The following is a 15,000-nucleotide window of genomic DNA, read 5'->3' as shown; positions in this document are numbered from 1 at the left end:
CCTCATATAGAACATGTGGCAAGTCACTTGAAGTCTCCATCTCCCTTACTAACCCTTGCACTCAACCCTCTCGCATATCTTTTTATTTTTACCAGGAGTTATTTGCCCTCTGTTCACTTATTGCATTCCATCGTTGCTAAGCAAGCTGTGTTATCTCCAAAATAACAATTGCGAGAAGCGTGGGGGAGAACGAGTTTCATTTTCGTCCGGTCAGTTTAGTATGCAGAGCAAAATATCAAGGAAGAACGTATTTGTGCCTTGGGGGATTAGTTAAGTCATATAATTTCTACCAAATATCCTATTCAAAGGAAATTTGAAAGTTTATTACAAAGTGTGACAACTTGTTATTACAAAGTGCGACAGCTTAATTTATTACAAAGTGTGACAGCTATTTAATTACAAAGTGTGACAAGTGTTATTACAAAGTGCGACAGGTATTACAAAGTGCGACAGTTTTATTACAAAGTGCGACAGGTATTACAAAGTGCGATGATTATTACAAAGTGCGACAGAACAGGCCCTCTTCTATTTCTCCTGTACATTAAGGATTTAAGTAAGTGCAGTAGTGTGTTTGACTTCCACATTTTTGCAGACAATACTAATCTGTTTTACTCTAATTCTAATTTAGCTGAACTTGAGTCCATTGTTAATGATAATCTGAAAATGGTATCTGACTGGCTTATGGCTAATAAGGTTTCCTTAAATATTGATAAGACAAATTTCATTATTTTTCACCCCCCACAAAAGGTTAAGGGTCACATAGTCAAATTAACAATTTCTAACAGGGAGATCATGCAAGAGAAATTCATAAAGTATTTGGGTCTCCTGATTGATTTGCATCTCAGTTGGAAGTATCACATCTTACATATTTCTAAAAAGATTAAGCGATGTATTGGCATACTCTCTAAGATCAGGCACACTCTGTGACAGACCAGGTCCTTTTACAGTTGTATTACTCACGAATTTATCCCTTCTTGACTTATAGTTTAATAACTTGGGGGAATACATATCAAACAACTCTTTTACCTCTTATCATCTTACAAAAAAAAGCAGTCAGAATAATGACATTCTCAGAATATAATTCCCACTCTGGTCCACTCTTTCAGAAATTAAAAATACTTAAAGTGAGTGATTTAATATATTTATATAGTGCTTTATTTATGTACAACTATTACTCTAATAGACTGCCATTAATTTTTGATAATTTCTTTAAGAGTATCAACAAAGTGCATCAATACCAAACCAGACTGGCGAGTAAGATTTCATACTATCTGCCAAAAGTTAGGACTAATTACGGCAAATTTAACATTTGTTTTTTTGGTGCTAAAGTTTGGAATTCCATTGATGACTCACTTAAATCTAAGAGTCGTGCTTGCTTCAAAAATCTCTTAAAAGAATTGATTATCTCCAACTACTGACTGGTACATTGATGTACTTTAATTTTTAATTTTATTATTTTTTTCTGTGTGCACACTAATTTGTTCTTTTTTCGTTCTCTGTATGTGTGTGTGTCTGCGTGCGTGTGTGAATGAAATCGTGTCCTGTTTTTTATATATATATTCTGTAACGTTATTGCAATATTTTTTTCCAGTTGGCCCAGCCACTTAGCTCGATTACCCTTAACTATTTCTAAGTGGCTGTGCTCTGTTTTTCATTGTTATTTTTTCACATTGGATGTATTATTTTTATTGTAAAGTTTTTCTGGGCACGAAATAAAGATTGTTTTTGTTGTTGTTGTACCCGAGGGGCTGTTCTGTCTTTGTTAACCTTCATGATAAACGTTTTCGTAGTCTTCATTACGCTTTTGGGCATACCGTTGGACTGCGAATTTTCAGGACTTGAGGTTACATGATCGAATTTCCAATCTCATGCGAAGCTCCTGAATTCGTCCAAATCAAACTGTGGGCCATTGTCAGAAAACACAGTGTTTGGGATGCCATGCCTTTCAAAGTGCAGCTTTAATTTGTAGATAACAGCTTTAGATGTTGGACTCCAACTTGTCGAATTCCCAGTAATTGCTGTAGTAGTCTACGGTCACGAGGTAGTGTCGGTTGTTTGTCTCAAACAAGTCAACAGCAACCTTGGACCACGGCCTGTCAGGTATCTCACGTGGGTGGAGTGTCTCCTCCTAGGAGATCTCATAAGTTCGGCAAGTTTCACACTGGCTGACAGAGTTCTTCACAACTGTGCTCATTCCTGGCTGGTAAACACTTTCTCTTGTGCGTCTGTACCATCCTTCCACGCCAAGGTGTGATCTGTGGATTCTGGATAGGACTACTGGTCTGAGGGATTTGGAAACTACACATCTGTCTCTTTTGAAGACAATTCCATCTTGTGCTGATAATTCATCACGAACATTGAAGTATGGCTTGACGTCATGTGGGAGATCATTCTTGACCTTTGGTCATCTGCTTCGAATTTCTTTCTCAAGTGCTTGCGTCGTTCTTTCTCGCAGACTTTCTTTTTGTCTAACTAATGAGAATAATTTCAAATCACTCCAATTTTGGACCTTTCATTGCCTTTAAGACGTGGAGAGCACTTACCTTGAACCCCTTTTAGGTAATTGAGGAAGAACCTGTAGACCTGCTTCTTTCTCATCCTGTGATTGCTACCGTCCTCAGAAAACTTGGTTTTAACAGCTTAAAGAGTTTTGTTTCGTTTACTGGCAAGAAAAGGAAACATGGCTTCTTTGAAATGAGCTAAATAAAAACCATAACATTAATTTTGGTAGCCACTGCTAGTAAATAAGGTCAATACTCATCTAAAGCACCAATTGAAACTAATCTTGGTTACTGTATTTGCTCACGAGGTTACAATTCTTAATACCACCCTTAATGCTGTACTGTTAGAAGTCATAAAGAGGAAAGAATGTGCAGCAACACTTCTAGAATTCCCAACTCAGACATCCAATTAAGGTATTCAAGTTATTTACTTTGCACATAACTTCACTTCTAAAAGGCCAAATTCCACCAATCCTGACCTAAATTTGCTTTCTGCCTTGGTTAGCAACGCGAATCTTTATTCTACAATCTTTGAGCTGATCTTCCATAAAACAGGGCAGTGGTCCACCTTGGATCACACTAAAACCTGCAGGGGGAAATAAAGAAAAAATATACAAGAGGTTTTTGTAACTATTGCCACCTACCACTTACACAAGGGCAATAGGTCTATTCCCTTGCAGTTCATTTGTCTAATATTAAGAGGCTCCAAGTAGCCTAAACTAATGCACATGAGAATACAAGTCATATAAAATAGATATGCAGTGCGTACATTGTCAGACAAGCAATTTGAAAACGTTTGCCATCTGACAACTAGAAATAATACAGGAAAAATGCTACTTTGAAAAAAGTGCATCTTAGATCTAAGATGTAGATAATTAAGACGCAGGAGAGAAGATAAATGCTGTAATGCAATATGCCATCTTTATTACAAGGATATCATCAGGCAAATAACAAAGCAAGCCAAGTCGAAAAATTATAGAGAGAGTATTAACAAACAATCAGACTTGCAAATTGATAAAATATCTTTTTTCATAGCAATTCTGAACTAAATCTCTTTAGGCTCTTTAGACTTGTTTATGTTGGTTGTTAGGAATATATTCCAGTACTGGGCCATTAATTGAAGGCTTTTGTGCAAAAAGGGCGTATGTGGCATTTTGGGTCGATTTTTATTTTTTGCAGGTCAAGCTAATTTTTGGCAGACTGACTTGTTTTGACGTGAAAAGCATCGTTGCGTAATTGTTTTTGTTGATTTGCACTTCGTTTTCGAGAAATAATGTAAGCAAAAAAACTCAGTTTTCCAAGCAGCATCTTTTGGTGTGAGTCCTTTGAAGATGGATTTTGACGCAGCGCGAACTTAAATGGTTACGTTTACAGCTTAGACAGCACGGTTTTTTTTAAGTAGATGTTTTGATTTTTGAAAGAAATAGAGAAATAGACCGGAAAAAAATCAACTGACCTCGTATCGAACTGGTGTCACGACAGAACAAACTCGGATACGGCCCGTTCAGCGCCTTATCCACTTGTGCTAATGAAGCAACAGTAAGAGAACTGCGTAATTATATAAATAATAAAACTAGCGGCAAATACCACGCTTCGGTGACTCCTTCGTTTAGCAAAACAAAGGTTTCTTTTGTGTTTTGCTCAACATAAGATCTCCAAAAGATACCCTAGGAAAACTGAGTTCTATTTCATCATTGGTCTAAGTCACTAGTGAGTCACGTGAGATAGAGCGCGGGAACCTGAGCATTCAGTTTAGTGCCAACGACGCTATACTTGCGGCCCTCCAGTCGTTGAATAAGAACATGACCGAAATGGGCGCATCGCTCAGATCATTGAAAGAGAAAGGGGAAACTCAGACCCCCACAACGGCAGAACCTGCCACAAAACGGAAATCCCCGTCAACAGGGGATAACTCTGACACAGAGGAATCAGATGCAGACGCACTTTTGGCTGCAAACAAACGACCTAAAGTTGTCGCCGACAAGAGCAACGGCTCCACGTGCGAAGCCAGTGCAGATGATGAAAGCGATTCTTTACTTGATGACATCACGCAGTCTCTCACCGACACGGAGAAAACTGCCCCGAAAGTGTCTGAGAAACTTGCCAAGATCGTAAACTTGAGGTGGCTTACTAACCTTGACGAGACAAACCTCAAGGAAAAATCGGATAAATACCTTCGACCGATAAACTGTGATCGGCTAATCATTCCGAAGGTAAACCCTGAAATCTGGGGGCACCTCGATCGGCACACGAGGGGCAAGGACCTGAAGTTGTCAAACTTGCAAACCACACTTACGAAGGTCGGTAATATAACCGCACAAACGACCGATATGTTGTTGAAGGCTCGTGCCGAGGACGGTAAAGTTGATGTTGACAATATGGTCCAAATGAATGCCGATGCATTAGCACTTCTTGGGCATATCAGCTTCGAAATATCCCAAAGGAGGCGTGAAGCCATTCGCCCAACACTGCACAAAGATTATGCCACACTGTGTGCTTCACACGTGCCTATTACAAATTTTTTGTTTGGCGATGAACTGCAAACGCAACTTAATCACATCCGTGCTTCAAACAAGATCAGTAGCACGGCAAGCCCCTCTAACTCCGCCAATAGGCGATCCTATGGCAAATCATACACGCCAGGTAATAACCAGCAGTGGAAGCCTTTTTTAGGCAAAACGCCTCCGGGCAACCAGTCATACAAGAAGTCGACTCCATATCAACACCACTGGAAGAAACAGACCGGCCAAATGGCCCGGAAGTAACCAGTAACATTATTGCGACTCTTAGCACCACCCCGGTAAGCGAATTTAAAGTTATTTTACCATCACTTTTAAAGTATTTTCAGGGGAGAATACAAGCATTCAAAGCAGGCAGTTTAGCCGCTTATTCCCACATATGGCAAGAGTTGACTTCTGATCCTGAAGTTTTAGAGACTGTTACTGGTCAATATATTGAATTTGATTCTCTGCCAATGCAGGTCAAACCCTTTATGCAACCTAAGTTATCAGAAATACAAACAGAATCGGTTGATTTGGAAATAACCCAGCTCCTCAAGAAGGGAGTTATTCAACCTTGCCAACACGAGCCAGGGGAATTTGTATCACCTATCTTTACCAGACCCAAAAAGGATGGCTCTTTTCGAATGATTTTAAACTTGAAATGTTTTAATGCAAATGTAACTCACTATCATTTTAAAATGGACAACATCTGGTCTGCCATCAGGCTAATGAAGCTGAGGTGCTACATGGCATCCATAGACCTGAAAGACGCCTATTACTCAGTGCCAATATGTAAGGACCATCAAAAATTTCTTAAGTTTGAATGGAAAGGAGCCTTGTACCAATTTGTGTGTTTTCCGAATGGATTAGCACTTTGCCCTAGGAAGTTCACAAAGCTGCTAAAGCCGGTTTTTTCACTTTTGAGACAACAGGGGCACATTTCAGTTGCATATATAGACGACTCCTGGTTGACAGCAGATAATCTCTGCCAATGTACCAAAAATGTCATTGATACAACCAGTTTACTTGACAAAGTAGGGTTTGTAATTCACCCTGAAAAGTCTGTCCTACTTCCGACACAAATTATAACTTTCCTTGGTTTTGTTCTCAACTCTATTTTGATGCAGGTTTCACTGACTCCAGACAGAGCTCTAAAATTAAAAGATGCATGTGAAAATCTGCTCGCTACTGTCTCCCCTTCTATAAGGGATGTGGCTCAAGTACTTGGGCTTATGACCTCTAGTTTTCCAGGGGTGATGTATGGCCCATTACACCATAGGTTCCTTGAAATGGACAAAACGCGAGCTCTAAAACTACACAGAGGGAATTTTGATAAGAACAGGAACTTATCCCAGGAAGCCATAATTGACCTAAAATGGTGGGTCACTGCACTGCCCACAGGCTATAACCTTATCAACCATGGAGACCCCCGGGTTACTATGACAACAGATGCTTCTCTGATTGGATGGAGTTGCTGTATTGATACAGTCACCTCTGGAGGGAATTGGTCTCCAGAAGAAGCACAGCATGACATTAATTATTTGGAAATGCTTGCTGTTTCCCTTGCCTTGAAATCTTTCTCAAGTGTAGTCCAGGGTAAACATGTGAAACTCCTGGTTGATAACACTACTGCAGTTACTACCATTAACCAAATGGGCACATGCCATTCTCGAGTAAACAATGAACTTTCACACCAAATCTGGTTGTGGTGCATAGACCATAGTGTTTGGCTATCAGTTGCACATATTCCTGGAAAACAAAATACTGAGGCAGATAGAGAGTCACGGCTGCCCCGGAAAGAAACAGAATGGACTTTACAGAAGCCAATTTTTGATGCTGCTACTAAAAAATTAGGCGTGACTCCTAATGTGGATTTGTTTGCCTCTAGATTGAATTTCCAGTTAAAGCCCTATGTTGCATACCAGCCTGACCCAGAGGCCCATGCCATCAATGCCTTTCACATCTCCTGGAAGGGGTATACCTTTTATGCATTCCCCCCATTTAGTGTCATACAGCGGGTATTACAAAAGATTTCTGACGAGGAAGCTACAGGCTTACTAGTAGTTCCACACTGGCCAACTCAGACTTGGTGGCCATATTTAATGAATATGCTCATTGATTTTCCTCTCATGCTACCTAGGAAGGAAGACACACTGTACCTACCAGCACATCCCCACCTGCTGCACCCACTACACAAGACACTTCAACTACTGGTCTGCCACTTGTCAGGGATCTCCTTACAAGCAGAGGAATTTCGGCTGGGGCTGCAAAGATTATCATGCAATCCTGGCGAACGGGTACACAAAAGCAGTACCAGACTTACCACCAGCGATGGTAAGAGTTCTGTCGTTCAAGGGGTATTAATCCCCTTTCAGCTTCTATAGAGAATGGTCTGGAATTTCTTTATCAGCAGTATGAAAATGGCCTATCGTATAGTGGTATTAACACAGCCAGAAGTGCTTTATCCACAGTTATCTTCCTTCCAGATGGTGGCTCCTTTGGAAATCACCCTTTGGTTTCCCGGTTCCTTAAAGGTGTTTTTGAGTCAAGGCCTTCCCTTCCACGTTACAAGGACATGGAATGTTTCTGTTGTTTTAGACTATTTAAAGACACTGCCTCCACTTCAGGAATTGAGCCTTAAAGACATCACCCATAAAACTGTTTTGTTAGTTGCATTGTTATCTGGCCAGCGATGCCAAACTGTTCATGCACTTACAGTTAGTGGCATGAGGATTACAAATGATACTGTTCACTTTGAGATTGCTAAACTTTTGAAGACATCCAAACCTGGCAGGCATCAAGGACACTTGGAGTTTAAATCGTACCCAGTAGACGAACGTCTATGTGTTGTGACTTGCCTTAGGCAGTATTTAAAACTTACAGAACCAATCAGAACTGGTCATGACCCTCTGTGGTTAAGTTATACTAAACCCTTTAAACCAGTAAGTCGTGACACTGTTAGTCGCTGGATTAAGAATGTTTTAGAAAAGGCTGGAGTAAACACAAAGGTTTTTTCTGCTCATAGTACCCGAGCTGCTGCCACTTCAGCTGCATGCTCAAATAATGTTTCTATTAATACTATCATGGATGCAGCTGGATGGTCCAGAGAAAGCACTTTTAGAAAGTTCTATGACAAGCCAGTTCAAGCAGTTGTCAATTTTGGGGACGAACTTGTCTCCACGCATGACTGTTCCAGTAAGCAATAAAATGGTCTTCTGTTTACCTGTTCATGGCCACATTGCTTTAAAGTCTCACGTGACTCACTAGTGACTTAGACCAATGACGAAATAGAATTTTAAAATTAAACGAGACTTACCTGTAAGGTGAAGTTTGATTGGAATTCTGAGTCATTGGTCAGGAGCTAGGGAGTCACGTGCCCACCCTATTCTTACACAACATTGGGCATATGTTTTTTCAGCCCACCCTAAACTAGTGAGAAATTATGTGTCCACTCACAGGATTTAAAGACTGAATGCTCAGGTTCCCGCGCTCTATCTCACGTGACTCCCTAGCTCCTGACCAATGACTCATAGAATTCCAATCAAACTTCACCTTACAGGTAAGTCTCGTTTAATTTTAAAATTTTTTGGCATATGTTATTTCTCAAAAATGAAGCGCAAATCAACAAAACACAATTATGCAATGATGCTTTTCATGTCAAAACAAGTCAGTCTGCCAAAAATTAGCTCAATCCCACAAAAAATAAAAATCAACCCAAAATGCTACATGTGCCCTTTTTACATGAAAGCCTTCAATTGTAACAAATATCAACTTTGCCTTATTTTTATTATATTTGTAATTTGAATTTAAAGTAGACTTGAAACTTGATAAGATAACAGTACTCCTCAGTAGGCACCAGGTGTTTTTTGTAAGTTATATCATACAATGCCATATTTCCAACAATTAAAATATTGTTATGTATATACATACACATGTAGCTAAAAATGTAATGTTTTAATAATTAATACAAAACACAAGGTGTACTAGACTAACCAAGAAGCAGAAAAAGAAAAAGGAAAAAAAAAACTTAAACACACAAGTGTTTTATTACCTGACATTGTTAGTCACATTCTTCTTGAGTCGCAATTTCAGTTTTTAATGGACACAAACCTTGTGCCAGAATAACTTTAAGTATATTACAGTCCTTTTTGCATTTTCTAAAAGCTAAAGATATAAACAGTTGTCTGAAAATAACACCAAAACACTTTCTCATGGGAACTTGAGCAAGTAAATTTCAAAGTTCAGAGGAATTGTCAGGTAAAACACAGGTAAAATTTCATCATCAGTTTCATTTCACCAGTACTTTCAAGTGTTTCATATATTACTCCAAAATTTATTTTCTACACGAAGATCTCTATGGTTTGTTCTTCAATTTACCCATTTTCTTTCTCAATGTCTAGTGGTCTCCCCTCAAAAGGTTTCTGCTGTACCCTTTAAGAACAGCCACAGATTTGTTGCATGAGGTCCTACCTTGTAAAATAATAAATTAATGTATAGTGAAACTCAACTTTCTTTGCTGAGTAGAATGTACTCTAGAGTAAATTCGGTCTCAGTGAAATCTTGAGAAGGACTCAGATCAGCCTGGTGTATGGTGAGTTGACCACTTCTGTACATCACAGACAACCTGCAGAAGTACTGGGCTATTTGGTCTGCAGCAAGCCACTCTTCTTTGCTGGACATTTTCCTGCCACTGCTGTCTTGCAGAGTCTCATCTTACTGCACTCATCCACTACATTTTCGTCCTGTCTCCTCACCTTCCAGGAATGTTCTTTTCACTTTCTCAAGAAAAGTGGGTTCCTCAGACCCGTCCCTTTGAGATTTTTCATGTGGATCATGATCACTAAAGGACATTTGGGATTTTAACCCATTTTATTTCGGCGCTGTCTATGCCGTTTTTTTCTCTAACCTCTTTAGGTGTTTACCCACTGATTCATGTGTTTCTGCAGACTGCAAAATACTGGTATGTTTTTGTGAATGCCTCCTCAGGGTAGGAGGAATACACTCTCATAGCTTTGACAACTTGGGACTCTTCTTCAATAGAATAGAGTTCCTAGACCATAGTTAATTGAGGGGAATGGTTTTGAAGCCCAGCAAACATCAAAGGAGCAAACAAAGATGCCAAGATTTGTGTTGGAAGGTCCACAACCATGCACGATGTTTTTTGTGCTCATACACTATGCATGAATTACGTAACCAAAACGTCTCTATTGGTTAGTTCCTTGGCCAGTAGTATACAACCATTGTGTTTTAGGCAAGTTCAAGGCCAAAAAAGAGAACAAAAACGTGCAACAAAGAACTTTGTTGAGTTTTATAATAATCCCCCTCTATTAACTATGCCTAGACTGAGGCTGTTGGAGCAGACAATTGTCAAACTCCTGGATCTAAAAGTAGCGGTCTCTCTTGTGCACAGTACATTTAATGGCTGCTCTATGCATAAGCCTGTAGGCCCTTGAGGTCTTCAAATCCATTCCTCATTGTGCAGGTGTGAAACATGTACCAGGGCCCACATCATAAGCCTTCTACACTCTCAAACCTAAAAACTTTTAGAGACAGGATCCCAGACATTGTGTGCTTCATGGTCTGGTCTAAATCTTGAGTCTTAACAATATTATTGATATGCCTGGTACCCTTTAACCCACCATAGGATATCACTAGCATTTTTGATGTCGTCGCCTTCATTTATGCTATGATGCACATGGCTCTTCACTGTGGCAATTCATCTGTCACAGACATCCTTTCCAGCCTGTGGATCACGGAAATCATATCTGACAATCTTAATGCCTGTAGTATTAGTATTTTATATTTTATATTTGTATTTATGTTAGTGTTAGTTATCTTTAGCTAAATACTCCAACACTCAAATAAAGTTTATGTATGTATGTATGTATGTATGTATGTATGTATGTATGTATGTATGTTGTATGTATGTATGTATGTATGTTATGTTATGTTATGTTATGTTATGTTATGTATGTATGTATGTATGTATGTGCACTCTCTAAGCCAGCCAGCCAGCCAGCCAGGCAGTTACAATTTAGCGAAATATCGAAGCCATTCTTAACATTAGAGTGTGCTCATCCATAAATAGAGATTAAAATTCCTTGTGCAGTATTCTAAGCTATATCAAATGACTAGATCATGTGTCATTCAGGATTGATGAGTTTGTATGCCGACTGTAAAGTAATAGTTCACAATAATCAATTGCAACATCAAGCATGTGACCCATCTGTGATAATATTCGAGCAGGGCTTCAAGAGTAATCTAAAAAGTAAGATATGCCCAGAAAAACTCTTATCTAACTAGTCAGTGTTTTAGAATTTTAATGTCATGGCCATTCATTCCCATATTTAGATTTTACGACTAGGATTTAGGTGTTTTCCACTGTTATTTTAACCCACGGACATACAAGCTAACTTGTAACCCCACCGTGGTACAAGGGGGGAGTGGACAGAACCCCTTTGGGCTTTCTCTCTGTTTAAAGCCAGCAAAATAAATTTACATTGATTAGATAGCCCTGAGCTTGGTCTACAAAATGATACCATATATGTTAGTTTTCAAATGACGTCATTTGAACGCCATCTTGGATCTGCCATCTTGGATTTTACTTTTTCTTAGACAGTCAAAAAATAACAGAAATTAATACAAAATCAAGCCAGAATACTTATTACATGTACAAACTGGTGAATTTCTGGAATTTGATGAAGAAAACTGGAAAAAAACTACAGAATTAGGTCGAAGAAAATTGATTTTTGGCCAAACCCACATGAAACTCGCGGTTGCTATGGAAACGTCAAAAATGATAGACACGCAATTGATGTCGTTTAAGAAGACCCTAGAGCTTTTAGCAGGAGCCTATTTGGCTGACCTTATTTCTGACGAAGAATTTGTGCTCCTTTATGACTGCAGTAATGAAATCCAAGAAGTGCTCGACCTGTGTGGGTGACATGAACAATTTTGTGTGGGATGCCTATGGTGGTGGAACACCTCTCCTGTGAAGTATTGTTTGCTTTCTTGCAGTACTGAATTTGTATCTAGTAAGATCAGGTATCCATTTCTTCAGAGTTTGGAAAGTGACCTTGGCCGCCATTATTGAAAGAATCTGTTGCCAGGTGTCCCAGGTACTTGCATTACTGTAGCACTCTGTCAGAGCATTCATGAGCACGTTTTCCACACCCCTGTCTTCACTTTCACTGTCAGTGGAGAATTTTTGATTCAAAGATGGAACAAGAGAATACCACAACTTCTCGGATTGTTTGGGCACAACTTCCTCCAAGACAGCGCCTACTGCCTGTTGTGCCTTACGAAGATGGCAACAACACGTCCTTTCACGCATTTCATCCCATGGAACAGTTACAGTATGCCTGACTGGGCTAACATCCCTGCTGTCTAAGAATTTGTTCAGTTTGGTCAGAGGCGTAGAGTCATCGCGCCTTGTGCTGTGGGAATCAGGTGTCACATCCATGCTGGACTCTGAAGGCAGATACAAACTTCCCCCTGGTGTCTGGATGTTGGAACCAAAACATGCGGAAGCTGGCATACTTTGCACCACTGTGGTAGCCCTGATAGAATTGTCCTGCAATAAATGTATTATTGAAAACTTCCTTGATACATGTCTTTGAACTAGCATGAGGTCTGTATTGGGGAGGTCAATTTATTTTTGGAAAGTTTGGGGCTCGGTCCATAAACTTGAAAAAAACTAGACTAATATTCCCAAATATGGCCGAACAAGCTAGTTCAACAAATTCCTTATTTTAATGACTCTTCAAGCAATGCAGTGATTCTTGGTAAACACGCATGCCAAAGTTAAATTTGCATTTTCCAGGCCGCTTTCATGAAATTTTAACTGAAATTATCCCCCAGACATAAAGGAAATCTATTTCTACTTAAGAATAAATTTTTATCTTGTGAAATGTTTTGGAAAAGCAATTTACTGATTGAAACTATTTCTCAGCGATCCATGTATGCAGAATTTACCCTGCTAAGGGCACCAATCAGAATTCTCCTTTATGTCCTGGATCAGTATGCAATGTAATTAAGTCTAATAAATATAGCTTGTTCCTAATAACGTCTAGTATGGAAACAAAATCTTAGTTAATGTAACTTCCTTATTACTGAATGAATCAATAGTGAAAATCATTTACACTTACCAGTGACATGTTTCCCTTTTGCAGAATAACATGGCTTTTGATACCAGGCAGCTGGGCTACGGTCTTGTGTTCAGCTTCTCCAAAAAGCTTTTGGCAATTAGAACACACTTCTGTGAAAGTGAAATGCTATTGCTTCAACTCCTTTCAAACAAGTGCCGTCTACTTTTCATCTGTGCCTGGTTACCTCCCATGCTGACTGATTATAATATATTGCTGTGGTAAGCATTGCTACAAAATGTACAGGCTGCATACTCCAAAATCATGCTAAATCTCATTTGTAGTTCCTGATAAAATCGGATATAAAAAGCCCACTCTTCTACTTTATGTTAACCTAGCCATCACAAAAAAAAAATCATGACTGACCTGTACCAACTGGAGGAAAAATTTCTGTTTCCTTCAAAACTATCTGCAAGGCAGAACCAGATGTACTCGGTCCTCTCTCTGTTTTCGGCTTTTTATCAAACATTGCATTGTGCTTTGATAGGTTCACTGATATGGAGCACTTAGCAGAACTGTGTTTCCAGCTGACACTCAGAGATGCATAATGTTGAGGACATAATATAATCCAATTTTGTACATTTCATGGTGGTGCAAAGATTGACGCTCTCACCAGTAAAAGCTCTGCTTCATTTTCTATTCCGATAATGGAAAAGAATAACTTGTGTCTTGAAATGTCTCAATTGCAGCTAAGTAATGGGACCATTTCTACTGATCTAGTCCTATATTTGGTATCAGAACCGCAATGGCCCCAACAATAGCAAGAAATAAACATGTACTGTTCTCCATGGCACTTCTGAGACAGACTGTTCAATTATGCCAAAAATAGATCTCTTGATCAAAAGTTGTTGATTTCACTTCTTTTTTTCCCATGCCAGAATTGTTACGCATTGTACTGACAGCACGTGAACGATTTACTAGATAAGAAACTCTGGAAATAGCATTCTTTTCAGATTCAGGTAATGGGTTGCCTAATACTTAATTAAATGAACATTCAGCAAATAATTTTTATGAGCTGTTTCCGTTCTGAGCAAGATCGCTATTAACAGCGAGGCCAACAACCCTCTCCCCTCCCGGCAAAAAGGTACCTTTTTTGATGTTCCTTCCAAAACATCAGACATTTAAGTGATTATTGCATAAAGGTCAAACCCTTTTCTGCCACTTCAATTTACCAGACAAGTTTTTATGTTGAATGTAAAATTTTGTGATATTTTCCGTGAAAAGCTAATTTGATTTTCATAATGTAATACACAGGTGTAACGGTGCACTGATGGTCTGAGATGAAAGTATAGATTTCAGCTGTGGATTTCTCACCTCATTTTTGAACCATGGATTTAAAGTTGTTTATACAGGACATGCAATTAGTGGTTTCATAGAAGAGCATTCATTTCAGGTTCAAGGAATGATTTATTATAGTTCATGAAATATTTTATACAATAATAATGTTATGATGATGATAGTAGTATTAGTATTAGTTGTAGTAACCATGATATCATGATTAGATACGGAAACATGTTTGACAGGTTTAACAGACATCAAATTATGTAAATATTATAGCATTTTGTAAAGCTTAGCTCTAGTTTTTGTCACAATAAACATTATCATTATTATTAAAAAATAATAAAGTATATGTTGTGATCTGGTGACCTTTGCAGGGTCTTCATTATTAAATTTAAATTTGTCCTATAAACAGTTATAGCACAAATGCTTCTCTATTACCACATCCATTGCAGCATGAGATTGGCACCATTCTTTTACCGGACTAGGACAATAGGGGAGGCATAACTGCTCTGGCTTAATGCAATTACTCCTTTGTCGAGTTGCTCTTGCAGGTGCTGCTTGACCTCCATCAGG

At 38.9% G+C, this 15,000-nt stretch overlaps 1 protein-coding gene, 1 long non-coding RNA gene and 1 pseudogene across 2 annotated transcripts in view; all 3 read left to right on the top strand.

The window, feature by feature from the left end:
- Positions 1 to 14,677, top strand: part of LOC145499604 (uncharacterized) — a 64,177-nt gene extending 49,500 nt beyond the window's left edge. The window contains exons 2-3 of the long non-coding RNA XR_014050966.1: positions 13,174 to 13,367; positions 14,401 to 14,677. This is a non-coding gene — a long non-coding RNA (uncharacterized LOC145499604). The remainder of the gene's footprint in view (positions 1 to 13,173; positions 13,368 to 14,400) is intronic.
- On the top strand, positions 4,263 to 7,385 carry LOC145499970 (uncharacterized). The gene is made up of 2 exons (XM_081479487.1): positions 4,263 to 5,301; positions 7,143 to 7,385. Exon 1 carries the CDS (start codon positions 4,304 to 4,306, stop codon positions 5,264 to 5,266), a length of 963 nt encoding a protein of 320 aa, XP_081335613.1. The 5' UTR covers positions 4,263 to 4,303; the 3' UTR covers positions 5,267 to 5,301; positions 7,143 to 7,385.
- LOC145499429 (uncharacterized) lies at positions 5,749 to 10,750 on the top strand (annotated as a pseudogene).
- Positions 14,678 to 15,000: the final 323 nt, after the last annotated feature.

This window comes from Orbicella franksi, chromosome 10 (assembly GCF_964199315.1).
Source record: "Orbicella franksi chromosome 10, jaOrbFran1.1, whole genome shotgun sequence".
NCBI lineage: Eukaryota > Metazoa > Cnidaria > Anthozoa > Scleractinia > Merulinidae > Orbicella > Orbicella franksi.
The sequence above is the reverse complement of the archived record's forward strand: the minus strand, read 5'-3'. Positions and strand labels throughout refer to the sequence as shown.

What these genes read in the sequence shown, in the direction of transcription:
- LOC145499970 (XM_081479487.1), top strand. Translation starts at nt 4,304, where the DNA reads ATGACCGAAATGGGCGCATCGCTCAGATCATTGAAAGAGAAAGGGGAA.